This window comes from Colletotrichum orchidophilum (assembly GCF_001831195.1).
Source record: "Colletotrichum orchidophilum strain IMI 309357 chromosome Unknown Scaffold_133.1, whole genome shotgun sequence".
Taxonomy (NCBI): Eukaryota; Fungi; Ascomycota; class Sordariomycetes; order Glomerellales; family Glomerellaceae; genus Colletotrichum; species Colletotrichum orchidophilum.
In genome coordinates, this window is record NW_019173089.1 from 25859 (window position 1) to 50813 (window position 24955).

The 24955-nt window shown below is 49.7% G+C and overlaps 10 protein-coding genes across 10 annotated transcripts; 4 read left to right on the plus strand and 6 right to left on the minus strand.

Annotated features, from left to right (window-relative positions):
- Positions 1–1630: 1630 nt before the first annotated feature.
- On the minus strand, positions 1631–3193 carry CORC01_11773 (protein kinase domain-containing protein; the record flags this gene model as incomplete). Its single annotated transcript, XM_022623395.1, has 3 exons — positions 1631–2539; positions 2591–2956; positions 3074–3193. 3 exons carry the CDS (start codon positions 3191–3193, stop codon positions 1631–1633), a joined length of 1395 nt encoding a protein of 464 aa, XP_022470074.1.
- Positions 3194–4370: 1177 nt separating this feature from the next.
- CORC01_11774 (protein kinase domain-containing protein) lies at positions 4371–6292 on the plus strand (the record flags this gene model as incomplete). Its single annotated transcript, XM_022623396.1, has 2 exons — positions 4371–5006; positions 5060–6292. 2 exons carry the CDS (start codon positions 4371–4373, stop codon positions 6290–6292), a joined length of 1869 nt encoding a protein of 622 aa, XP_022470075.1.
- A 1001-nt stretch (positions 6293–7293) lies between these two features.
- Positions 7294–8827, plus strand: CORC01_11775 (uncharacterized protein; the record flags this gene model as incomplete). Its single annotated transcript, XM_022623397.1, has 2 exons — positions 7294–8048; positions 8107–8827. The coding sequence occupies 2 exons, from the start codon at positions 7294–7296 to the stop codon at positions 8825–8827; spliced, it is 1476 nt and encodes a 491-aa protein (XP_022470076.1).
- A 734-nt stretch (positions 8828–9561) lies between these two features.
- Positions 9562–10665, plus strand: CORC01_11776 (2OG-Fe(II)oxygenase superfamily protein; the record flags this gene model as incomplete). The annotated part of the gene is made up of 2 exons (XM_022623398.1): positions 9562–9603; positions 9676–10665. The coding sequence occupies 2 exons, from the start codon at positions 9562–9564 to the stop codon at positions 10663–10665; spliced, it is 1032 nt and encodes a 343-aa protein (XP_022470077.1).
- Positions 10666–10836: 171 nt separating this feature from the next.
- CORC01_11777 (catalase) lies at positions 10837–11427 on the minus strand (the record flags this gene model as incomplete). The annotated part of the gene is made up of 1 exon (XM_022623399.1): positions 10837–11427. One exon carries the CDS (start codon positions 11425–11427, stop codon positions 10837–10839), a length of 591 nt encoding a protein of 196 aa, XP_022470078.1.
- Positions 11428–12888: 1461 nt separating this feature from the next.
- Positions 12889–13308, plus strand: CORC01_11778 (uncharacterized protein; the record flags this gene model as incomplete). The annotated part of the gene is made up of 1 exon (XM_022623400.1): positions 12889–13308. One exon carries the CDS (start codon positions 12889–12891, stop codon positions 13306–13308), a length of 420 nt encoding a protein of 139 aa, XP_022470079.1.
- A 609-nt stretch (positions 13309–13917) lies between these two features.
- CORC01_11779 (NAD dependent epimerase/dehydratase) lies at positions 13918–15047 on the minus strand (the record flags this gene model as incomplete). The annotated part of the gene is made up of 2 exons (XM_022623401.1): positions 13918–14567; positions 14657–15047. The coding sequence occupies 2 exons, from the start codon at positions 15045–15047 to the stop codon at positions 13918–13920; spliced, it is 1041 nt and encodes a 346-aa protein (XP_022470080.1).
- Positions 15048–17058: 2011 nt separating this feature from the next.
- CORC01_11780 (uncharacterized protein) lies at positions 17059–17607 on the minus strand (the record flags this gene model as incomplete). The annotated part of the gene is made up of 1 exon (XM_022623402.1): positions 17059–17607. One exon carries the CDS (start codon positions 17605–17607, stop codon positions 17059–17061), a length of 549 nt encoding a protein of 182 aa, XP_022470081.1.
- A 2230-nt stretch (positions 17608–19837) lies between these two features.
- On the minus strand, positions 19838–20491 carry CORC01_11781 (uncharacterized protein; the record flags this gene model as incomplete). Its single annotated transcript, XM_022623403.1, has 1 exon — positions 19838–20491. One exon carries the CDS (start codon positions 20489–20491, stop codon positions 19838–19840), a length of 654 nt encoding a protein of 217 aa, XP_022470082.1.
- A 1584-nt stretch (positions 20492–22075) lies between these two features.
- Positions 22076–22951, minus strand: CORC01_11782 (cutinase; the record flags this gene model as incomplete). Its single annotated transcript, XM_022623404.1, has 4 exons — positions 22076–22264; positions 22329–22408; positions 22462–22552; positions 22610–22951. 4 exons carry the CDS (start codon positions 22949–22951, stop codon positions 22076–22078), a joined length of 702 nt encoding a protein of 233 aa, XP_022470083.1.
- Positions 22952–24955: the final 2004 nt, after the last annotated feature.

The window sequence follows — 24955 nt, forward strand, 5'->3', positions numbered from 1 at the left end:
TTAGCCCAGGCCTCGGAGATACGCCTCCTCTCTCACATGTCTCATGCAGCTCATGGTTATTGGTTATTGTTGTTTGGTTCGTCCTGAGCAGGTTTTGGTGAGCCTTGATCGAGCCATCATAGTACCATTCAAAAGCCATGCTAATTTCCCCTCCCAAACTCTCCTTCACCCATGAATCAAACTCCACTTCCCGACAAAGTTTGGACATAGAATGATCTGTACCGTATCAGATGACACTTTGCATGCTCCATCTGATAAGCACAAGAATGCCATCCTGTACTCTGTACCACCCCTCACAATAGTTTCAGCCCTAGCACCAAACGCGCCCAGCGTAGGAGACGGAGACGCGTAACGCTGCTTTGCCTCGACACGAATGTATTGTGGAAATCGTTAACACCACGTTTCATGATTCATGATCTTCGTTCGCTTGATGATCGCCTCGGGTAATTTGACAAGTAGGTGGGTTCGTGAGGTGTCAGTGCTAGCAAAGCTAAACGGCCGCGTTGGTCAATCTTGCCTTATCCTTGAACCGTGCACGGCGCTATATTATGGTCTAACGACCGCTAAGGGACTCCATCTTCTCTAACGGTGTCAAATGCATGAATAGTAAGATAAAAATCACCTCGTGGCTGGAGTATCGATTGCGTTTGTGGCATTCACGAGAGTTCAATAATCCGACAATGTTTGCGATTGTCTTCACCTTGGGTTGAAGAAGCGCTCCACTCATCGAACGGCAATATTTGTGCCGTCTGAAGTCGTGAACTCGCCCGAAACGCACGCGAGTCGGACACGGCGAGGAGAGTGGAATAAGTCCTATCTCCGCGCCAGTCGCTCCGCCATCACATTGCTCGTTATCACAAGATCCGAAAAAAAAAAATGGCCTCATCATCACCCCGGTGGTGACAACTGCGTTAAATTGCACCTCAAGTCTTTTGCAGTCGATGTGATGTTTGCGCGTTAGCCAGGGCTCTGAGGGACAGACAGAACCAATAGCGCGTTTATTCTGACGGGGACACGATCTGCCATCTTCGTGCACCAGACTATCAAAGTCGAAATAATAAAACCATAGAAATGGAACGATGGACAGGGGTAAAGACTTGGCTTTCGACACTATTGCTTCTGGCTTGTTGCAGAGTCCCACCGCGTTGATACGATCGTCTGCTTTGATCTTGACGAAAACGTTCAAGGTGCCCATCAACCCCTCTCGTGTTAAGCCGGAGCACCCTGTAGCACGCTTTCTAGGCTTGCAATATTTTTGGAAACCTCTGGTCGCATATCATCGTCGATTTTGTAATTATTCAATGCTATTGCACTTTCCGTTTGAGCAAAGACTGGCTTTCGCAAGTCTTCTGATTACACAGGTAGTAGGTCGGATTGCATATTGTCCAAAGTAGCTCCTAGGCACCTAGGAGAGAAATAGGATAGAAAAGGAAAAGAAATACTACAACAGTTCCAACTGAAATATCATGAAGTACCTCCCAAGTAGAGACCAGAGAAACGGAAAAGCTTGCGAAGAACATCAGTTTTCCATAACCTTGTTACGACCCCCGGACCTCGCCCTAATACAATGTTGCTAACAATCCTTCACTTACATAGCCTCGCAATTCCCGTATCTCAAAAGCTACTCCATCTAAGGTAGGCCGAAGAGGTATGTAGAGTTATAACGAGCTTTGCTCGTTATTTGCTGAAGCTTTTCGTATAGACTCTTTGCATCAAGTCGTTCCTTTACTTCGATTCTCACGAGACTTTTCTGAATGACATCCAACAAATCTCCCAATGCCGTGCCCGGAGCAGCTTGTTTCGTTCTTCCGAGATGGGTCATGGTGCGAGTGACTTCGGGATGAACGAAAACCGCAGTACCCTCGATTTGGTAGAAGTGCGCCCACGTCTTACCACCTGGCTGAGGTACCTTTAGCCTTCTGGCATTGTTAAACTTCTCAACCGCCTTCCAATCCTGTACGAGCCAAATGGTGAACTCCAGGAGGATGCAGCCGAGAGACCAAATGTCGTACTTGCGGGACCGGGCTTGCTTTGTCCACATGATGGCCTCAGGTGCCTCGTAGGACGGCGACGTCGCGCGAGTGATTGTAGGCTTCTCCTGCCTTTCGAAAGTCGCATCCTGGTGGATGCGAGAGATTCCAAAGTCGGAGATCTTGAGAGTGCCCTCGCCCGACCCCGTCAGGAAATGGAGTATGTTTGCAGGTTTGAGATCGCCGTGGCGGCAGTTTGCTTCTTCGCCAATTTGCTCGTGTAGAGCGTGAAGGGCTCCTGACAGACCGAGCATCTGCTCCAAGCTCCAGAGGGCCAGCTGCGGTGTTCGCGGTTTGTCGTCTCTGCTATGCCAGAAATTCTCCAGGTCTCCGCCTTCCGCCCAAGGAAAGACGATGTAGCTTCTATCGCTTTGGCTAAAGGTTTCAAAGTTGAGAGTGATGTGCTTGTTTCGGAGTTTGCGGATTTTTGCGAGGTTTTCTCTTTCCTGTTGAAAGTCGCCTCTGTACTTGAACTCTTTCAAAGCAACTCGCAGATTCGGCGACTCGGGCTGTGATGGTCAATTTTGATTGGCCCGTAGAAGTCCCAGATTGCCGCTTACCAGAAATCCTTGCTGATGGTGTCGATGAACAGTCGTCTTATACACCACGCTTCTTTGGCTATGAATGTCAGTGTCCATCTTGGTAATTGGTAGTGGACACAAAGCATCAAGTATCCTGTGAGCTCCCGCGGTCTCAAAGACTGGCGCTTGTACTAGCCACTGCTTCTCAATGAAGCCATCGACAACTTGTTCTTCCCACTCGTCCGGTGGGTCGAAGACGACGCTGGCGTTACAGGCTGACTGTAGTTGTTCTCCATATTTGCCCCTTTTGTTTTTGAAGAGAGGCAAGTGATCATCAGTGACTCTCGCATCCATTAGCTTTTTGATATCCCAAGGCACACCAAGGTGAACGAGGATCACGAATAACTTCCTCGCGTTCTTAGTTAGTACTCTTCCTGCCAATGCTTGCGCTCTGTCTTGTGCAGGGCTGATCGATGTCCTCGGCGTTTGTCTTGACGCTTTTCTCTCCAGTTCCATCCTTACGTTGTTCTCATTGATGATTGCATGAAGGGCATCCAAGGGCAAGTAATTACGCTTGCCATTCAGATCGTCCTGCTCTTGAACGTCGGTCAGCCGTCGATGTAGTGTTAATGGCTTCGCCATGGGGCGCCGATCTAGAAGTTCCAAGAGTCGTTGTGGCCTTGGGACGTTGTCTCGACTTGGGTCTGAATCTGATGAATATTAACATATGCCTGGCTAGTCAATTAGCTATCCCAGATAGCAGAATACACTGCATCACTCACTGGAAGAGTTCAGGATGATGATGAACCCCACCGACAGTTACGGAACGGAAGATGGGTAAACCGGACCAATTCAGCCAATCCTCAATCTCATGAGATAGGCCTCGAGAGCGGGTAAAAGGGCAGGCTGCTTTATCACACTTCCAAGAGTCAGGAATTGACCAGACGAATCGGGGGGATTGAGGAAACCCCTTTATTTGGGGGGTAAATGCGTTCGTATCTGAGCCGCAGCCTGACTATTCGCTGTGTCCAAGGGGTGGCAGAGCCTGCTTTATGGGAGGCGGCACGTGGTAAATACCGCATCATCACGCACACAATGCACATCGCGGATGCGAAACGGCACACTCAGAGATGAAGGCGTCCGGGTGGTCAGAATGAGGCGTCCAAGTTGCTGATGCCTGGCATATGAGCCATGTGACCTGATTGCAGTGCTGGAAACGTGTAAGTCCTGGAGACCAGAGATATGGGGAAACCGGCGAACTGCACCAAGTTGGCGTTGGTCGACCGAGCCCACGCATCCAGCACGTAGTGGTTGCATCATGCATACACAACCGAGAATTGCGCACCATGATCCTTGACTTCGGCGTGCCCTGCCACGAATGATCGGCAGAGATATCGTAGAGAGTGTGCATTAGCTTCTGCCTCGGTTGCTGACTGCTGCCAGTGCTGCAGCAGCAACAGTCGAGAATTCTTGGCTCTCGTTGGATTATCCGACTTACAGTCGTCTTTGCCAGGCCGAGAAAATTTAAGGCTATCCATTTTCAGCTAACTTGAATCTGCGGAGTCTCCACGGAGCCCTCTCCTGAGAGGCTGTCTCGTTACTCTAGGAAGCCTGCTGAGAAGAACAGCCCTCTCTTAATCATCCACCCCCCCTGCGCCGAGCCCGGACGACAGGATCCGTCCCCAACAGTCGCTCAGCACAGAAGTTGGGGCTATCAAGAAGACAAACACTTCCCGGAAACATTGGCGACTCAATCCAATCCCTTCAGCTTTTAAGCTCAATTCCTTTCATTTGTCGGGACTAAGATAACAACAAGACCATGCTGACATTCAAGGGTATCAGAAAAGCTTTACAGAAAGCGGAACGCGAAGTGTCAAACACCAGGGATGTAAGAACATATACCTGGACTCCACTTTCGTCCATCAACAACATCATTCAGGACAACAGCCATGTGGTAAAAGCACTTGAAGAGAAAATAAGAATGAGCGACAGTATGAAGCGTTTCATATTTGGGCGAGCCAAGAGACTGGTTTCTCTCCTGATCCGGCTAGACCGCCTGGATTTGCTGCAACGTTTTCATGGCGAACAGTTTGGCGATGAAGACTTCCCCATCAGATACATCAAACCCCGAACTACAGGCAACAAATCCCGTCCAAAATGGTCTATCCAGTCGTGTAGATCGGACAAGACTGTCAGTTCTGGGGTTGTCTTGGATGAAGACGACAGCGACGACGAAGACGACAATGAGAAAGAAATGATTCGACAATTTTGCAATACCTATCAATGGCGATTTTTTGTGCCTGTCTTCAGTCCTCACGACAAGGCTCACGTTTTCGACCCTCGATGCCAGATGCCATATTTGGAAGAGCTTGGTTCAAATCAGACAAATTTCAGTGTCGTCAGACATTTTGTCATTCACCGTACACACTTGAATTTCAAACTTGATGACCAGATTGTAAGATCCTGGTATGTTTCCATGAAGAACTAGGCTAATAAAAGGCACACTAGGGCACATTAGTCGATGGCGAGAGAAACCCTCACATCGCCGTCAAGGAACTACTATCCGCGCAAGGCCTTTCAAGGGAGAAGTTTGCCAAAGTAGCCGAGAATGAAGCAACCATCCTGAAACGTCTTCGAGACCAGGACCATCCGCACTTTATCAGAGCGATTGCCACTTACACCCAAGGTAATCGGTACTACTTTGTCTTTCCTTGGGCCAGAGGCGGCAACCTCCGTGACTTCTGGGCTAACCAACCCACTTTGCATGTTGCGTCAACAAATATCAACATCGAAGATTGGTCTAGTTACTTTGAGTGGTTCTTTGAGCAGCTACTAGGCCTTTCCGGTGCCATAGAGAGCCTGCACCATCCCGAGAAAGACCCCAGGGAATCCTGCAGGCATGGCGACCTGAAGCCAGAGAACATTCTGTGCTTCAGCAACACCGACGTTGGTACGAAAAAGATCCCCATCGGCGTGCGTCTCGTTGTAGCCGATGCTGGGCATGCAAAAGTACATGAGTTGGCCACGGAATTCCGCGGAGAACCGACTGGCACACCGCAGGGCACGATTATGTATTCGCCTCCTGAGGCTGAGCTGCAATTACAGGATGCTAGGTCGAGGCGATACGACATCTGGTCTCTAGGGTGCCTCTATCTAGAATTTCTCGTCTGGATCTTGTATGGCAATCTAACGCTCGAGTCTTTCCGTCGGGATATTGGACCGGGCCAACCCTACTACAGAAAAGAACCCGAGGTCGGGCTCAAGGAACCGGTCAAAGAATGGATCAAGGCTATCAAGGAGGATCCTCGGTGTGCCGAGGTCAAGAAAACCGCCATTGGACGCCTGGTGACTCTGATTGAAAACAGACTACTGGTTGTCAAAGTTGAACTTCGCAAAGATTCGTTCTCCGAGTACAACGGGTCAGACCCATCGAGAAGAGGCATTTCTCCCATGAGCACCGAAGGATCTATCAAGATGATTCTCAAACGGCCCACAATGGACTTGTCGTCCAAAGATGCTCAGCGGGCGGATGCGGAGGAAGTCTACGAGGAGATGAAGAGTATAGTCAACGCTGTGAAGCGAGAGCGCTCGATTCCCTGGATCAACCAAAACGGCATTGTGAATGCTGCTAAACGCGGGCCGCCGACTTTTATGGCGAATCTTACTCCCGGAGATAATCGAGGAGCTCTGAGAGGAAAGGACGCCAATGGGATGATGAAAGGGGTATTCCAGACCTTGTAATTGATCTCTCAGACCGCAACATGCTAATTTCTCCCTAGGCAAGCGATGTACGTCATCAGAAGCATCACCGTGCCATTGATAGGAGGTAGTAGCTGACAAGGCAACATGAGTTCAGAAAGTAAGATCACACTCTTTCCTAGACTCTAGAAGGACTTTGTCGCACTCATACCTTATGCACCATTCATCTTCTAACCCAATACAGTACGTAAGTGGCTCATGAAGGAAGATCAACGTCAAGGAGATTGCAAGTGATCTGATGACCGGGATAGATGGTAGAGTTATGCTGAGTCTTATCTGCGGATACTGCTAATAAATTACGTTATCACTCTCTTCAGTTTGTAAGCAATTCGCAATTCGTGATAGTTGAATTAAAGAAAATATTGCTGACAAGTGTATTGTTTCCCGCTTTAGACCGTAAGTTCATTATATGTGTCCCCGCTGCAGACATGAGGGTCCATGGTACAGCCACGGTTTGAAGCAAGGCCATTGATACTAACATGAGTTGTTTCAGCCGGTATGTGATTTGACGTATGCCAACACGCGACCTCCTGACACATGGTTAGCTTGACGATATTTGGATCTATGACTCAGATGACACAATCGCTCAATCCATCGTCCCCAACAGCGTCGAGCAGCATATGCTCTACAATGACTCACGGCTATGCCAACGCTGTCAACACCTCCAGGTGTGGTCCAACGTCTGCAAGTTTTCCGACACACTCATAGACTTGGAACATCGATCAAAATCGTGTGAACTATGTCGCCTCATTCATCATACTATGGCCAGGCGAGCGGCCTCTCGGGATGAACGCATCAAGTTTGTCCGTAATGGTTCTTATTTGATGTTTGGAGACAGGGACTGGGTTCCGATTTTATCATTTTGTCGAACAAGTGGTAAGTGCGACCCGTACATCAAATTTGAGAGTAACGCTCATAAATCACGTAAAGACTCAGAGACCTTGAGGTCTTATTGCATTCAGCTGGGATTTCCCACGCCCATCATGCCCGGAGGCTCGACGCATCTCGACGTCCTCTCCGAGTGGATAAAGAGTTGCGACAAGGCCCAGCACCTACCAGATTGTAAAAGCTTTATCCCAACTAGATTGCTACTGGTTGGTGATGAAAGTGCTGGGTGTGTCCGACTGATTTCTAACCATGGCTTGAAACCGGAATCCGTGAAGTACATTGCGTTATCTCACCGATGGGGGATGGGCCCATTCACTAAAGGCAAGTTTGTCGCAACAACCACGGACAACATCGACACAATCACAAGCTCTGAAGGAATCGATGACGATTTTCTCCCTCAAACTTTCCTGGATGCCGTATTAATCACAAGGAAACTCAAAGTCAACTATTTGTGGATCGACGCTCTGTGCATCCTTCAGGACAATGGACATCATACCAATCTGGATTCGAAACAAGACTGGGAAAGAGAATCAAAGCTCATGGAAGAGGTTTTTGGTTCGGCCTACCTTACCATTGCCGCAAGCTGTGCGGAAAATCGATTCCAAGGGTTTTTGAAGCCGCGAACGCAGCGTCAATTTGTCACTATGAGAACGGACGACGGTGTGCAGTTCCACATCTGCGAGATCATCGACAACTTCGAAGCTGATGTAGAGCAAGGAGAACTCAATCAGAGGGGCTGGGTACTGCAGGAGCGTGCCCTTTCACGGAGGACATTGCACTTCACGAGGAATCAGACGTACTGGGAGTGCGGAGAAGGCATACGATGCGAGACATTGACCAAGACGACAAAGTAGGCGACGAAAAATCCCTTTCAAGATGATTCGCTCAATGATTAACTTGGGCTGTAGTCGGAAGGCAGCGTTCCTCGCCGATTCCAACTTTCCTCACTCTGTCGAGTCCTTCAAACAAGGGAGACAGCTGCAGCATTACCATGACCTTTACGAACGTTATTCATCTCTGGGACTGACTTACGAGACCGACAAACCGAGAGCTATCGCAGGTCTTGAGAAGAGATTGATGACGGCGCTGAAATCAATCGGCGGCTACGGTGTCTTTGAATCCAACTTCCACAGAGATCTTTTGTGGCAGCGCCGAAACACTGGGACGTCGCTGCGACGTATCGCGTTTCCTCCCGGAGAAAGAGTGCCTTCCTGGTCATGGATGGCCTTCGACGGAGAAATACGATACATGAACGTTCCTTTTGGCGATATCGACAGAGCTACAGACATCACATCGCCGTTTGAAAGGTTGTCTGACGACAACATGGCTGGGGCACCGTACCTTTCAGGGGAGGCGTATTTCCGAGCCCGAGCCCATACCTTAATTGACGAGAACCCAGCGCGGCTGATCTTGGATGATCCAGAAAGAATCTGGCCTCAACCGCTGATGTGTGTCGTCATTGGTACGAGCAAGCAGCACAAGAATGACCTACTCAGACACTATGCTCTAATTATAGCGCCGATTGAGAACTCGAAGGAAGACAAGGTGTTTGAGAGAGTTGGGGTGGCCTATCTGTCTAAGGAAGAAGTCTCGATTGAAGAAGAAGCAGAATTTGTGAAGGTCCAATAGCTGCCAGTTGATACAGCCTGTTTTTGCTTTGGCCATAGTCAAGTGGCCATACAATACAAAACTTCATTTGACATTTGTGCTAAAACTATTCACAACCTCTGGCATGCTCTGAAAACTTTGCAGTATCTATTTGACAAAAACTTCTTTTCCGAGATGGGTTCATATTTATGAACCCTGTGATGAGGATTTGCCGCTTGAGGTGTACCAAGTGTGTTGAGAATCTGAGATGCAATGGATGTCAAAGAATGTAATAATGAGAGTCCAGCCTTGGCCCTCGGACTCTCCAGGCTGCTATACATTTTACCTCTTTTTTGAAATATTCTGTATCTTATCGTCGCAGTGGTAGCAGCCGATGAAGTTCAGTCTCGAATAAACGAGTGTTAGTTGCCCTCTCGGCTTCCGACGCCGAAGTGGTGCTAGAGATAAGCTTGCGTGGTCGTTCGACCGAGGTTGTGGTGTCCACCAATACAAGCCCTGCGATGAGCGGGACGTGCATACGCCTGCAAGTCAGCTATCATTATCTTATCTCGACGGCTGAAAGCATGATTGAAAGGAGAGATGATAATGTTTGCCAGAAACATCTTTGTACTTTCATCGTTACCACTGCAGTTTTGTCATATCAATTCTATATCGAAAACTTTACCGGCTCTTAATCGGCCTACTCACTCGAACTGGACCTTCAGCTTCTGGCATTGGTCTCAATGTCTTGGTGAGCGAACGCCAAGTGAGGTGCCATGGCGGAAAAGACGAAATATGTTCATCGGGTGATTCCCGAAGTATGTTCTAATGTCTTTGCATCGGATGTTCGGGATTAGCGAGAGAACTGACTGAGATCTTCAATTCCGCAGATTTCGCTCCATGAGTTCGAAAGTCGGATCGATGAGATTACTTCTCAGCTATGTGATGCTGCCGAGAATGTCGGGTTCTTCTCCATCAAAAACCATGGTCTCAGCGATTCCGAAGTGGAGGCTATGTTCTCTGTAGCTGAGTCCTTTTTCGCCCTGCCAGACGGAACCAAAGCCACCGTACCGTGGAGTCCCAAGAATGTCGGCTGGGAGAAATTGTCACAAGTCAGACCGTCCACGGGTGCTGCCGATCAAAAGGAGTCCTATCAACTCCAATTCGGGGAGAACATGGACGGAGTGTGGGTTAGCGATGATAGTATCCCTGGCTTCAAGGACAAATCTCTAGCCTTTATGCATCGTGTGCAAGCCATATCGGAAAAGTTGATGCTCTGCTTGGCCCGGGGCCTCGGCTTCCCGGACGATTACTTCATCAAGTACCACGATGCCAGCCATCCCGGCGCCCAGTCTGTGCTCCGGCTTCTGCACTACTTTGAAACTCCTCGCGTCAACGATGGAAAGGTATACCATCGTGCAGGCGCCCACGCCGACTGGGGATTTCTTACGCTGCTATTTCAACGTGCAGGGCAATCTGGACTCGAGATCTGTCCTGGCCGTGAAGCCGTCACCGAACACGCCCTTGGCGACGAGTGGACAAAGGTGGAGATCAACCCCGGCGTCATCATATGCAACATTGGAGACTTGCTGATGAGCTGGAGCGACGATCGGTTCAAGAGCACCTATCACCGGGTCAAGGCGCCGTTTGAAGAGGGGGACTACTACGGGGAGAGATTTAGCATGGCTTTCTTCAACCAGCCGTGCAAAGAGGCTGTCATTCAGGGCCCGCTGAAGAAGTATCCATTGGTGACTGGAGAGGAGTTCAATCGCAACGCCATGAACAGAATGTACGCGGCTTTGCAGGCGAAGATGGCTGGAGTTGAGGCCAAGGACGGAAAGATGGAGAGCGAGGCTCCCACTGTGAAGAGCCAAGGGTGACATTTTCATCACCTCTCGTTTTGGGTGAATGAAGACTCACTTAGCCGTCTTCTGCTTTGGTTCTTTACATACTCCATGCTAACTCGTCGTCGCCCTTGTATGAGAAGGTATCACGGCCGAAATTGACCTAGTGAATCTTTCCCATCGTGCGCTGATAATTATTATGATGATCTACTTCCAGACAAAGGCAACATCCCTCTCGCTCATAGAGACTTCTTTCCATCCAGACAGGGAGACATCCTTCCAACCCAGGGAGTCGCAGCTGATGGTCCCCTTGAATGAGCGGCAGTCATTCCCAGAGAATACAATGTAGCCCCTCCCAGTCTCCCGGCTGGTAGGTAGAGCCTTTTCTTGTTCTATGGAGGGTGCTGTGGACGATACGACATCTCCGTTCCATTGGAACCAGAATTTAGGGGAGCGGAAGCTGTTTTTCTCAAAATTCTTGATTCGTTGCTGTTCCTCGACGTCGCTCTCTTCTTCAGATTCTTCGGGTTCCTCCTTATTGGTTTGGTCCTCTGATGATCCTAGACGTTCGTCCAGTTTCGTCTCATCCGCACTGACAACGTGCTTTGGAACCGAGTCAGCATCAACGTCTGTATTTTCTGACACTTCTTCCCCTGCGTCGCTGCCTTCGAGTTGCGATATCAAGTCAATGAGCACCTTTCTGCTTCCGGTAAGAATGACCCTGGCCTCGAGCACCCCAGGCAGGCTCAGCTGCCCCAGCAAGCCCCTGCCATCTTGTGAGAGGCGATAGATATCCATTGACGGCCCGGCAGGCTTCCCTTTCTTTCCTTCGTGTACAGTGCCACTCAATTTGGTTGCACTAGGGCATTTGATGTCGTAACTCCCGAATGTTCTTTTGACTTCAAAGGCTCCACCGCGTCGTCCGCGCCCGCCTCCTTTTCCGGACTTGTTTGCTCTGTTGTGAACATGTCTCGATGTGAAAGCTGCTTCTTGCCAGTCGTCCATAATATATGATGGTATGAAATCTTTGGGGATAACGAGACTATGCGGCCATCGTCTTACTATGTAGAGGTGGCTGGAGAGGTTGACGGTTACAGTACGGAAATGAGAGTCTTGACGTCATTTTGTCTCCCGTGGCTCAATTGACCCGAGCGTTGAGTCAGTCACGCTCACGTTTTCGCACAAGACTATGAGATGAAAATCTCATGAGCTGAAGGTCGACTGAGAAAAATAAAAATGGATTGAAGAGAGATCGAGGTTGCACATGCTGTAGCATTCATAGAGCTCATTGGGGCGTCGGCAAATGAGTCCCTCGGTAAGCTGGACGAGTAGATCACCATGTGTGCGCTCAAGCGTACTGACAATGTAACACATTATGAGATGAACCAGCGCACTACAATCTGTAGACACAGTTCGTAGTCAATGTGGCATGAAATCCTCTTGGACAAGGCCTACGGTTGAACGCGATTCCAGAATGCGATTCCAGAAGCCCACCAGTCTAGTGTAGCCCTTGCGCCGCGATGGGGACGTTGGACGATAGATCGAAGCCAAGGCCGGCGGCCCACGATCTGACGGGCGGAGCCGGTTACAACGTTGACGTGCCGTGCCCACCAACGGTAGCTAGTCACGCTACGGGTCTGTAACTGTAGCTCATCAAAGACACACTCTGACACTGCAACTTATATGAATCTTTTCGGCCGGGTTGCACCCGGACCCGTCAGTGCACGCGTTACATCAGAGGTCGCATGCTCTCTCAAACCTCTCACTCACCGAGAGGGAGAGGCAGAGGGAGTGAGTGAGTGAGGCAGAATCTAGACCTCGCCAGATCAAGTAACCTGTTTCCAGGCTCCCACCCCCCTGTCCCTTACGCTCTCCCCCGCAATAAGCCGCTGGTGGCCCCCTGTTCGCCGCTGCCCATCATCGAGAGTGACGTCAAGCCCAAGACCGCGCGAGCATTTCCCTGCCCGCCCAATCAGACGCGCAACGCAAACCCAGGATTTCCTGTTTTTGGACGACTCCGTCACACGCAATGCCGCCGCTGGAGGCCAGAGCTCTCTGGGCGACATCATAAAGCTGTTTTGCTGCGCCCCCAACCTCGCTCCCGCTGCCGCTCCCGCATCCCATCCTCCCACCACTGACCTCGACCGGTTCCATCACGTACGAGAAAAATCTCACAAGCTCTGAATACACGACAGACAACATAGAAAGCAAAAGAAAGAGAAAAAAAAAAAAGACAGACAAACATAAAAAGACATCACAATGGGCGACGAAAACGCAGGATCGGGAACAATCTACTCCCGCAACAAGGAAGACACAATCGAAGCCGAGACCCTCCTCTGGCGCGCCATGTGCGACAGCAAGCCAAAGCACCTGAAAAAGTACCTCGACAAGGAGGCCGTCCTCGCCCACCCGGGCCAGAAGCCCCTCTCCCCCAAGTCCAAGCCGACGCTCCAAGAGTTCCTCGAGGACGACTGGGAGCCCTGGACGGCGTACCGCATGCACGACGACCCCGAGTTTGTCGAGATTGACATGATGAGCTCCAGCCTCGTCTACCGCGTCACCGCGTGGCGCCAGGAGGGCAAGAAGCTCGTCGCGACCGAGGGCATTTGCAATAGCGTTTGGAAGCAGGAGCCTGGTGGTGATTGGACGTGCTGCTGCCACCATATGAGCATTGTTTGAGTAGGTCGGCATGTATGTAGGTACATGGGTGGACGGGAGCAGGCTTGGGGCGTTTTTTGTAAGAGTAGCGGCATGGCTCGCGGGCGCTATTGTTCTGGTATGAAGATGGCTTTGCGTATTGGCATTGTTCCTTGGCTTGAATTCGAATATGAGCGTTTCAATTCAATTTGGATTCTGCAAATTTGTGTTATTGCAATACTCATCAGCGATGGTGATTGCTGGCCATCTTTTTTAAAAATATCTTGTCGCAAAAACGACGCTGTTTAATTGTAGGCAGCAATTAACGCCATACGCACTATCGTGACGTGTTTCAATAAACAGGCACGTGCCATCATGAATTATATCAAAAGGATGATCAGAGAATCAACCCACTAATTGGCGGTTACAGAACTGGCCAGGCGAAGTTATCTTACGCCATCTATATCTAGAGGAAAATGTTGCGATGAGGCGCCAGAGATGCAACAAGCATGGTATCACCAGATGAGCATGCTTCGGAGGGGTAGGGGCTAGCGCCTGTTATGTGTACATGTATGTACATAATAAATCGTCGAATATTTCATGTTAGAACCGCCGCTCATCGTCTCTCAATTCCATTACTCCAATCGGTATTCACGCTTTCACCTTCCATGCTTGATAATGCTCCGTGAGGGTAGTCTCCAGCGGTCGATACTCAATCCCGAGCTCCTTGATGCTTCGGCTGTTGTCTATGTCGAACTTGCTCCCCAAGTTCCTCGCTATCCACTTCCTGGTTAATCCAAACAAGGGTCCTACGACCTGAACTAGAATGTCGGGCAGAAGGTGGTTCGGGATGAGCCTTGATTTACTCAGTCTCCGAAACAGCTTGGACATCTCCAGGAACGTGGCCAACTGGCGTGACGTCACAATGTATCGACCACTTGCTGCGGGTGTCGCCGCGACTTTGATATGTGCCGTCACAACCTCACGCACGTCGACGGTCGCAAAATTGAGGTTGGGTACGCCAAAGAACAGCTTGCCGCTGAGTAGCTCGTCGATCAGGAACAAGCTGCCCGAGTCGGAGCCCGCAGACAGGGGCGGTCCGAGGACCAGCCCTGGGCAGACCGCCACGAGATCCCATCGGGTTTGTCCTTTGGCGATTTCCCAGGCTTCTTTTTCTGCGAGTACTTTGGAGTAGTGGTATGGGTTGTGCGTTACGGTGCTGGTCTCGTTGAAGTACTTTTCGGACAATGTGCCCCCCATCTTGTCATTGACGTCCTCGTAATCTCCGAAAATGGCACCGACTGTAAACCCGAATTTGAACGTTAGAAATTTGGTACTATTGAAACGACTTTGCATTGATAGGAAAGGAAACTAAAATGCGTGCACGTACTTGTAGATGTCAGAACAACGCGTCTGACTGATGGTGTCTCTTTGACGCTTGCTAGCACATTTCGAGTACCTTCCAGCGCCGGTTCGACACATTCCTTTTGGCCGTCCTTGATCATCTCCGCCATCATAAACGGTGATGCAACATGGTGGACCACCGAGCACCCCTGCATCGCCTCCTTGAACGAGCCAGGCTTAAGGAGGTCGGCCTCGAAAAGTTGCAATCGCCCTGCATGCTTTTCTTGAAGAGCCTTGAGGGAGGCAACTTTTCTTTCATTCTTGAGGCTGCGTACTGTCGCGTTTACGCGGACACCCTGCGTCAGGAGTTCGTTGACGAGGTGTTGTGCGATGAAGCCGCTGCCGCCGGTGACGAGGTGCGTTTCGGCGACGTCCATGATGCACTAAAAGAAGACGAGCAAAAACGCACTCCCTTTTTTTGGTTGTTGGCCGTTGGTCTTTACGTAAGATAATTGAAATCTTTGGATGAATTCAACGTCGTCCCATTTATTCCCCGCGGAATTGCCTCGTCTTTTGTTTTCTCAGATGAGCGAAGAGTCCTTATTCTAATTGGGAACCACAATCTCTCCCGGCACCCGCGGATGGCCGATCCCCGGTCGTTGATATCGTTGCTATCGCGGGGGTGGCCTTTTTTGGTGGACCTGATTGCCCTTTTCGCATGATACGATGTGTTCGGGTGGCTCTGGAAGATCCGGGGTTCGAAGCCGCGATTTAATCAACGTCGCGTGACGCTTGGAGCTAAACGTTGACTATCCAAGGTTGCATTTTCGTAAAGGTGTGGCATCGCTGTAGGTGGTACGTCTCGCTGGACGACGCCGTTGTCTCCGACAGGGAGACGCACATCCGTTTGTCCCGAAGACTGTCGCCGGTTGTAGTGATGACCGGCCGCGGAACACCGAATGTCACTTGAGGTGGCGGGAATTTCCTGGCACTGGCGCATAGTCAAAATCACCGGGCTCATGCAGAAAAGCCAAAAAAAAAAAAACGTATCGGAGTCATGGCCAGGTAGGACGGGACCGACATTTGATAAGTCTCATTGGGATACATGGATACTGCTGCGACTTTTAAACGGGTCTGGTTCCGTGGCGGGACCGGCGCCCGGGGCCCCGGGGTCGTACGCCGTGGGATCAGCGGAACCAATAATCAACATCCAAGTGAAGCAAAGAGATATCGCAACACTTACTAAAGCCCAGATCTTCTCAAGATTAATTGCCAATTGCCAATCGCCACAGTTACAAAGCCACTGTCTTAACCACTATTCAGCTAGTAATTGTACTACTGTACGGATTAGGCCGTAGACCGGCGCCTCTACCGTGGCCGTTGGGCACCTAGGAATAGGTGTTTCTAGCTCTGGGACCAGCGTTAGTAAGAGAGCCTGGCGACTAGGCGCCCTTCTCTTAAAGCTAGTTTAGATAATAGAATTAGTTTTAATATTAGCAATTATATTATCTCCGGCTTATTTTAGCTATTCATTTAGCACGTAAAAGTAACTTTACAATTTTGATATTATTGACTGGAGAGACTTGAGTGGGTAGGACCGCTACGGCAAGAATTAATTCGGCCTAATGGAAAAGGGTTTCTTATCGTTTTATACATATATTACATCAGTCTGGCGACTGGCAATTGGCGATTAATCGCGAGAAGATCTGGGCCCAAGGAAACCCCCCCACCCCTCTAAAAAGGAGGGCATCACCAGATGCGAAAAAAACATACAACACCAGGTATTCGCTGGTCGTCACCGACCCAACTACTAATCCGGCCCTCACTGGTTTGTCGATGGGAGAGCGGACGGGATCCCGAATTCTCCAGTGGGTATGGTCGTATGTGATGATGCTTGCCGCTGAAGGTGATTATGATCCAGCATCGATGCCCACACTTACACCGGCCGTTATATCTCTTCTGGATGCTAATGACTTGCAGCCATTGCGGGATTAAGATAAACCGAAAAAATCAAGTCTCGATGTACCGTAGTACAGGAAGATCAGGGGGGGGGGAGGGGGGGGGGGGGGTAAGAAACGAGACGTTGCCCTCGACGGGTAAGATCTGGCTTTCCATGAATCTGTTTTTTTATTCTCGAGAATGCGGCTGGTTTTCAGCACTACATGTATGAACCTTTTGACTTGGTCTCGAATGAAACTTTCAGTAATGGTTCAATAAGCATGCTGATGCCGTTTTCAAAGGATAGCGTCTACATTAATCATGAAAGGATACATGTACCAAGTGTCGAGCTAGAATGCGCCCTTCGACGATTGGCATGGGCCCTATCTTTTCCTCTAAGAGTCTCGAGTCCTCCATAGAGGCGTACACGTATTGTGCCTTGTAATTCAAACTCGGCCACTTGCAATTGTTCCAAGAGTCCCTGCCCAGAGTCTCAAATGATGGAGTCTCTTAAAGATCTTGGTCCAACTCATACAAAAGCTTGATTGTAAAAGACCCATCCGTGGGCCGCTGTGCCGTCCTAAACTCAGCCGCCTGCTCGGCCGGAATCTCCACGCCGGCCGTCTCGCTGCCGAACTGGAGGTTGGCGTGATTGAAGTCGATATTGACGGTGCCCACACGCAGGCGCACGTTTATCTGGGCGTGTGACGGCGGCGTGTATCCCCGCGCCAGTGAGACCGTCACCTGCACAGCGCCCGTGGTCATGGTCTGGACAGCGATGGTCAACTGGTTGCCCGGGACGTCGAAGTACTGTGGGCGGACCGCCGTTGACGGGGGAGTGCGGAAGTTGTAGGTGCTCGGGGTGTTAACGCCGCGGAGGAAGGGGTTGCAAAAGGGCCAGCACCAGCCGCCTCCGGAGGCGCGCGGGGCGATGGAGGTGTCATCGACGGCGGGGCCTGGCTGGGAGTTGACGGCGACTGGGGAGGCAGTGGTGAAGGTGGCCGCCATCAAGACGACGAAAAGGGCGCAGATACCTCGAGACAACTTCGGAGACTGCATTTCGTATTTTGTCAAGTGTACAGGGCTAGAAGATGCAGGTGTGGTGTCCTATCTAGCTCGGGTTGGCCGTGTGATTGGCCTTTTCGCCCCAGGGGACGTGAAGTCACTTGGTTTAAATACTCCCATTCCAACATCAAAACCATGTGGACTACGTCTGAGATGTCGCTCACTATGGCTCAACCTACCTCATCAATCATATTGTGCTACCTTAGTATTAAGTATGTTAAACACCCTCGGTACTGCAATCTCTCTACAATGGTGATATGGGTAAGTTTAAACTCCCTACCAGGTAGTGTGGGTCTGGCCCAGGCAGAGCAGTGACTCTCAGTGGCCAAAATTGTGCTTGACGTGCAACGAGACCGGAAAGTATGGAACCTACTAGCGTTAGTGATTGAGCCTAACGACCGTTGCGGATATGACCGTATTAAATACATTCAAGCTGTCGGTATCGGTATCACAGGGTAAATGTTTCGAACCGTAGTTCTGAGGGGTGACGAAAGGTCAATTGACTGTATATTGATTCTCTGCGTGGGTTGTAAAAGAGAGGTTCTAACCGTAGGTTACCCGGTCAGTCGGAAGCTGATATAGAGACTTGTTGATTGTCCCTGCGCTTGCCCTGACTTGAGGTCGAATTGGACTCCCAACCTGACACAAGCTAAGGTCGACAGTCCACCCACGCGGTAACATCGTACCAGAGCGTTTCGTTAGCTCTGAGCAATAAAGTTGCGCAAGGGAGGCATAGGCAGACATTGGCGACAGTTGCGGGACCATGCCAAAAGTATTTCGCCTTGCTTTTATGTAGTAGTAAAGATACTCGGATAATTTGATTTGGAATATTATCCACGCCAGGTCTGGTGTCTCTAGACGCTCTATTCAAATCGGGCACTAGCTTAATTCGGTCTGCCCCTGATTGGAAGACAACGCAAATACCAGCGCCACCCTCTCCGATCAAACCTCAACTAGTAGCATCTTGGCCTTTTTCAAGTCCTCGAAGAAATACTCATTCGACCTTATCGCTCTCTGTCTCTCTCAGCTCCGCGAAGCACTCTTCTCTTTCAAATCTACAACAAGGGTCTGCCTATCCCTTCCCCTTTTACATTTATTTTAAGTTTACATACAGTTTCATAACACAGATGAAATGGTAATGCTCTACTGAATAGTGGAAGTGGTGAATGAATATCATGACCTTGAAACTCGATTTGATACCAAAACACAAAAGTTATGCTATAAAAGTAACGTGTTTCACAATTAAAATCAATATCTGGTTGATACTCAGGCTTACCTTTTCAGTCTTTTTTCTTCCTTTCCCTGACCATCTTCCATCGGAGACCTACGCAGTAGGTAAACCTGAAGCAGCATTCACATTGAGCGCAGGGCTTATGGATTGAGAAGCCGTTGATGAACAGAGGGGTCCGTAGGAACATGTCGAGCACCGAGATCATCAGTCATATAGAGGTGTCCAGAGTGAAGGATGGTACAATGGCAACGCAAAGAAGGGGACTGGTCACAGATGGCAGAGCGGATTGATATAGCCCAAGAAGAAAGCAACAATGACACACTATAAATTGGGAAAGCACAGAAGAGAATGAGTGATTTGAAAGTAATTATATTCAAAAACAACAGCCAGAATTTTCTAATCAAAGTTTGCGTCTCCAGTCCAAAGGACTTTGCATCCGATCCAATGAAGGAAAGGAAGTTCCCAGGCAATACCACGGGGAGGTTTGGAGTCCGACTTCATTGCCCATAGGAGTAGTGATTAAGGCTCACCGGGGCCATATGGAAAAGAGGGTGGGAAGAAGAATGATTTCACGAGGGTGGCTCACTGGGGCCTTGGAGAGAAAAGGGAGGGAAGAAGAGTGATTTCACGATGGTGGCTCACTGGGGCCGGGGAGAGAAGGGGAAGGGAGAAAGACGATTTCACGATGGTGGCTCGCCGGGGCCGGGGAGATTGAAAATAAAAATCGCCTACACGCAAGCGATGACAGGTCGACCAGTTTTTTCACCAGTCACAAGAACCAAAAACAACTGCGGAGAGAAGAGAAGAGAGAGGAGGAGGAGAGAGAGAGAGAGAGAGAAGAGAGTAAGAAGCAAAAACAAACAAGACAAAAGAAACGGATTTTTTTCCTCTTTTTCAGGCTTTTCAAGTTTTTTTTGGCTTTTTTGGATTACAAGAAGAAACAAGACTCGAAGAAAAGGAGAGAGAAAAGAAGAGAGAGGAGCGGAAGCGGAGTTAAGGATTGTAAGTACCGCCCTTAGAGAAGGGATTTTGGGGTTTGGGTTGAGGGACAGGATTAGCACCTTGCGCAAAGGGATTGACAGACTGATCGTTTCTCTTGGACTTCTGATTGCGCTTCTGTCTAGGCCTGCGAGCAGGCTTGGAAGACTGATGCTGACCAGAAGTCTTTCGAGATCCGCGCTGTCCGTTACCTTTGGGCTGTTGCTGATCCTTAGCTCTACCCTTACCACCACCCCGACGCTTGCGAATTCCATCAGGCTTAGCGCGAGAGGATTCCACAACAGCGAAGGGATTCTTGCGAGAGTCATCGCGCTTAGCGCGAGCGGACTCACCAGCAAAGGGATTCTTCGGGCGGTCCTGAGAGAGAGAAGAAGAAGAAGAGGAGGAGGAGGAGGAGGAGAGAGGAGTAAGAAATGGATTTTTGCGGTTAGAAGAGGAGCGCTTGCTCTTCTTGTAATCCGCGAAAGCCTGTCGAGCAGCCTGAAGAGAGAAATCATCGACATCCATCTCCACAGGATAAGCCTGAGGAGTAGGAACACCGAGGGAGAGAGAAGAGAAAGAGGAGAGAAGAGGACCAGAGAGATCAGAGGTGGTGGGACTGTCAACCTCCATCTCAATGGGGAAAGAAGTGTGAACGTAAGAAGACATGATGAGAAGAGAGCAGAGAGTACAGTATTGGGAAGTTGTTCTTGGTTCTTGATTCCGATGAAAAAATGAATCTGGAAGACTTACCTGCGTGCAAAGCGATCTGAGAGGGAAAAAGGAGAAGAGCAGAAAGCCAGGGGAAGATGAATGCCTTTTTGTATCTCGAAAAGCAGTTCGCCAAAGTCTAAATGGATTACACAACGCAACATCGTGGCGTGGTTTAGACAGAGTTCTAAGTGGAGGTGGTAAGGACACCCTCATGGCTCCAAGACAGCCACAGTAGTGATGGCGTCCAGAAGTCCGGTCAATTGACTCACATGAGGTGTGGAAAGGCGGATGCGAACAGGCCCCGGATGGTTTGACTTTTGATGTCTACGGTACGATTGAATCAAGACTGGCACAAAGTGGTTGCATGTGGCCAACATGGAAGGTCTAAGGGAGCAAAGGTGGCTCAGGAGACTGAAAAGTGGAAGACTGATGGATCCAAGGAGCAAACCCCGGCATTTGGGAAGTCTACATGTAGCATTGAATCAAAATTATCAGATCTATGATACTGTTGGACTCGTTTATGCAATGCAGCGTGTACAGACATATTGAGACGAGAAAACGCTGGGAATCGATGTATATCGTCAACAAGGTGAACGCGACGTTGCAGGGCAGCACTATGAAGTTGAAGACATAGCAGAGGAAATATAGTTGGGCCCGGTCACCGTAAAAATGGTGGGGGACCGTTGGTACCTGCATGGCCGTTGCAACGGCACCCGTCGGGCCATCCCGCTATCAGGGTCCTGATGCTCGAAGCTAAACATTTTCCTCTTCTTGGTACGCCAGCCCGGTCACTGGGACGAAAGGGTGTAATGGCCCCCCGGTCAGTCTACCCCAGGAGGGATGGCTGTGTGATGGGAGTGGAGTATCGGCACTTCGTGCATTAGATTCCATGGAAAGCTGTTGGTGGTGTCTCGCGCTTCAGCATGATTCCTCACAAAAGATTCTTGTCAGCATCTTTACGGAAGAAACAACTGCGGCAGTGATTGGAGTGCAATTTATCTATGCCAGTCTGCATATGGGCGGTGATTTACTAGGCCCCCATGATTGAGGCACTTGATGTGACGCCTCTGTAGCCTTATCTCGCTGAGGCATGATATTTCATTGGCCAAACGGTTTACCAAGGCACTCCTTCCAACTTGAAGTAGCTCTAGCAGTACCATGAAAAGCCCAGCCAAGGTTTTCCTGGAAAGCTGAAAATTCTTTCAGCCTGAACCGCGGATTCACAAGTCTTAGTCGTCTAGTTGTGTGATGGTGATCAGCTGCTAGCCACAATGGAACTCTAACTTTGCCAGGGACAGTGCGAGAAGGCTGCTCAAGTAGTAGCGATGTTTTTTGTGAAGACTGGACATTTTGTTGTACGCTAAATATGCTAGGACTAATCCATATATATCAAAACCAAGGTATTTACTAGTGCCAATCTCATAAAAGTACCGTAAAAAGCCTTTCATAGAGTCAGGAAACCAACAATCTGTGATAGCAGTGTCATGTACAGTTGGAAGCGCAGGCTGGCAAACTGCATCGCACCTGTCGTTCTCCCAGTCATGTAGTAGCTTCGCCACCAACCTTGGACATGATGAACTTTGTCGCTGCGTTTCCGTCCGACTGGATATAGCTCAGATGGACCTGGAGATTAATACCGCTGTCGCAGAATGGGTCGCCACTGTTGCAGAAGGATGCCATCTTGCTGGAAACGGCGTCGCAGCCGGCGGTCTTTTGCCTCGGGAAAAGCTGCGCATGACATCGTTAGTAAGACCGAGTTTTCTTGAAGGGAATTCTTCTTGATATTGCTCACGCCATCTTTCTGGCTGGTTCCTTGGTTGAAAGGCTGTCCAGTCACGTGGCTGGGATCGCCCATGAGAACGACAGCGGCAACTACATTCATGTCAATAGCCATCAAAGACTCATCCGCATTATTCAAGACATACTTTTATCCGTCACGTCTGTTGCCTGAGGCTCCGTAGTCTCGAAGCCCGTCTCGCTTGTGCCGCAAAGAACATCGGCAGTGACATGTGCTCCCTATGCAAATCTGTCAACTTTCCTGAATTGCCACGCTTCCAATCAATGAACACTAACTTGAGAGTATCCCATAAGAACCATCTTCGTCTGAGGGCATGCCTTCGCGTAGTCCTGAACCAGCTTGGTCATGGCTGTGACACCAGCCTTCTGCGACGGTTGGTAGGGATTCAAGAGAGCGGGATAATCAACCGGCACGATGTCGGACCCGGGAACTTGCGATTGGATGCTGTTCGCGATGGCGCCGATGACTCCCGTTCCCGGCTGCTCGGTGCTGGCCCGGGCCACAATCATATGCACGCCCGTTGCACAGCCCGTTGCGTTCGTCTGTCGTTGAAAAACCTCGCCCCTGCCCTGCAGAGCGCCAAGAAAACCTAAAGCGACGACTGGCGAATAAACCATTTTGAACAGAAATAGCGTTCTGTGTTAAGGATTTGACCGGAAAGATTGTATGCAGGCAGATGCTACGTTGGCGTCGAGCTAATTTGAAGATTCTGTCGAACACCGTGATGGGACGAGGGACGTTGCGCTACTTATACATGAGTTGCGATGACAGCCGTCAGTCCGAACATGAAAGCTGAGTCAATATAATCACCTCTTTTTTACCCCTCCAGCGCGGCGATCGAACCAGCCGAGGCTGCTGTGGCCCTTCTTCAGCTCATTTGCGACAGAAAATGCAAGGAGCTTGACTAATAGCAGAATCAAATTGGCTAAAGAATGTTGACTTGGCGAGGATTCCCCATCCAAGAAAAGCCGTTGGTCTGGCGGTGCCAGACTGGGGTTGCCAGACCATCCCAAGACGGAATCAAAAGCGAATTCCCAAACAAGCTATCGAGTTCTCGGCCGATTCAACACTAAGTGGTGGATACATGGTCTCAGCATGGTATGTTTCACCTGCACCAATCATGGACCAGGATTCGCATTTGAAGACTCGATTCAGCCGGCGGTGGGAGACGTCAATCGTAGAAAAGGCACAAAACGAATTGCGGATGATCGGCTGCACGGTCGGTAATCTAATGTAGCCAAGTCGCGGGTCTTCACAGGGGCTGTGGTGACAATGAGGTAAGATGAGAGATGCGACTGGCCGGCACGGTTATGATGCACGTCATGAGTTATTTGATGGGTCTTTAGGAAAACGAACGACACATGGATGCTTCCAGATCCTCCATGCTAGACTCCATAAAGATCATGTAGAGACAGATGCGATTGGTTAGAATATGCCTTCCACACGGCACCGCGGCAGCGTACATGGCGTTCATCCCAGCTACATGAGTAAATACTCTCCAGCATCCCTCTTCATGAGGGCTATGACCTCGGGACCTTAGTACTTCTGCAGCTTCTAGATGAACTCCCAACACTGAAAGTGACTAAATGAATTCTATCATATTCGCGAGCTTGTGTTTCCATCGATTGGGCGAGCTAAATGGGGCCCAGCGCGTCCCCTTACGACCGCCGACACCCTTGCTGAATTGGTTTGATAGTTGGTTAACCGAGCGACTGGGCAGTGGTTTGCACAGCAATAAACTGATGCCCCGTTCTTTGGCTAGCTATCACATCCAGGAGAACTGTTAGTTAGACGCTTGCCTGTCTTGGGTGCTGTCGCGACATGGAGATTGGTGATGGAGTTGTAGACCAGACCATAGCAACCGACGTAGATGGAGCATAACTCTAGACACAATCGGAAACGGCACCATACTCTAGTGGGTGACTTTCTCAAGCAACAGATGACGCCGACTTGCTTTTCTTGGTGGTCGATAAGATGTCAGGACCTGCATGCTGCTGTCCGTTTATATCCAGAAAACGTACATTCATCAGGCAAGATGAGATGTACTTCCTCGGCTATTACCTGATCCAGGAAGACAATGCGATGTTTTCTGAGAACAAATCGACTGCATTATGAGGCCACTTTCTTCTCATTGCTTTTACCGCATCTTGAGGAAGTAGTTGATGCCTGCCCATTACGCATCACAGTCCTGTGGGATAGAAGTCATGATGCTGTCCCGTATTGACACGGGTTTCCGCGGCTTTACTTTCGTGAAACCCGTATCGCTATGGGAGAGGGAGAATGAACGGACTTGCAATTATATCAACCTGCGGCAAGTGGATATATCTTCCGCCCCGCCGGACCTTTGACGGGCAGGCTTTCATGGGAGGTAATCCAACGATTGAGACAAATCAGAGGGAAGGAAGGCTTCGGTCATGGCGTTTTCTCTGTGATTGATTCCACCATTAGCTCTGCGATGAAACCATCCGCCGTGCCCAGGGGGCTGGTGCAAAACACGTCTAGCTTCATCGCGTTTATCACTAGGCCTCAACTGCGACAGAGTAGGTGAACCTTATTAAAGTATTTACGTGGAGTCTATCCCTTTGTCCCCGGATGATATTGTCAACATATCCAAAAGGGCC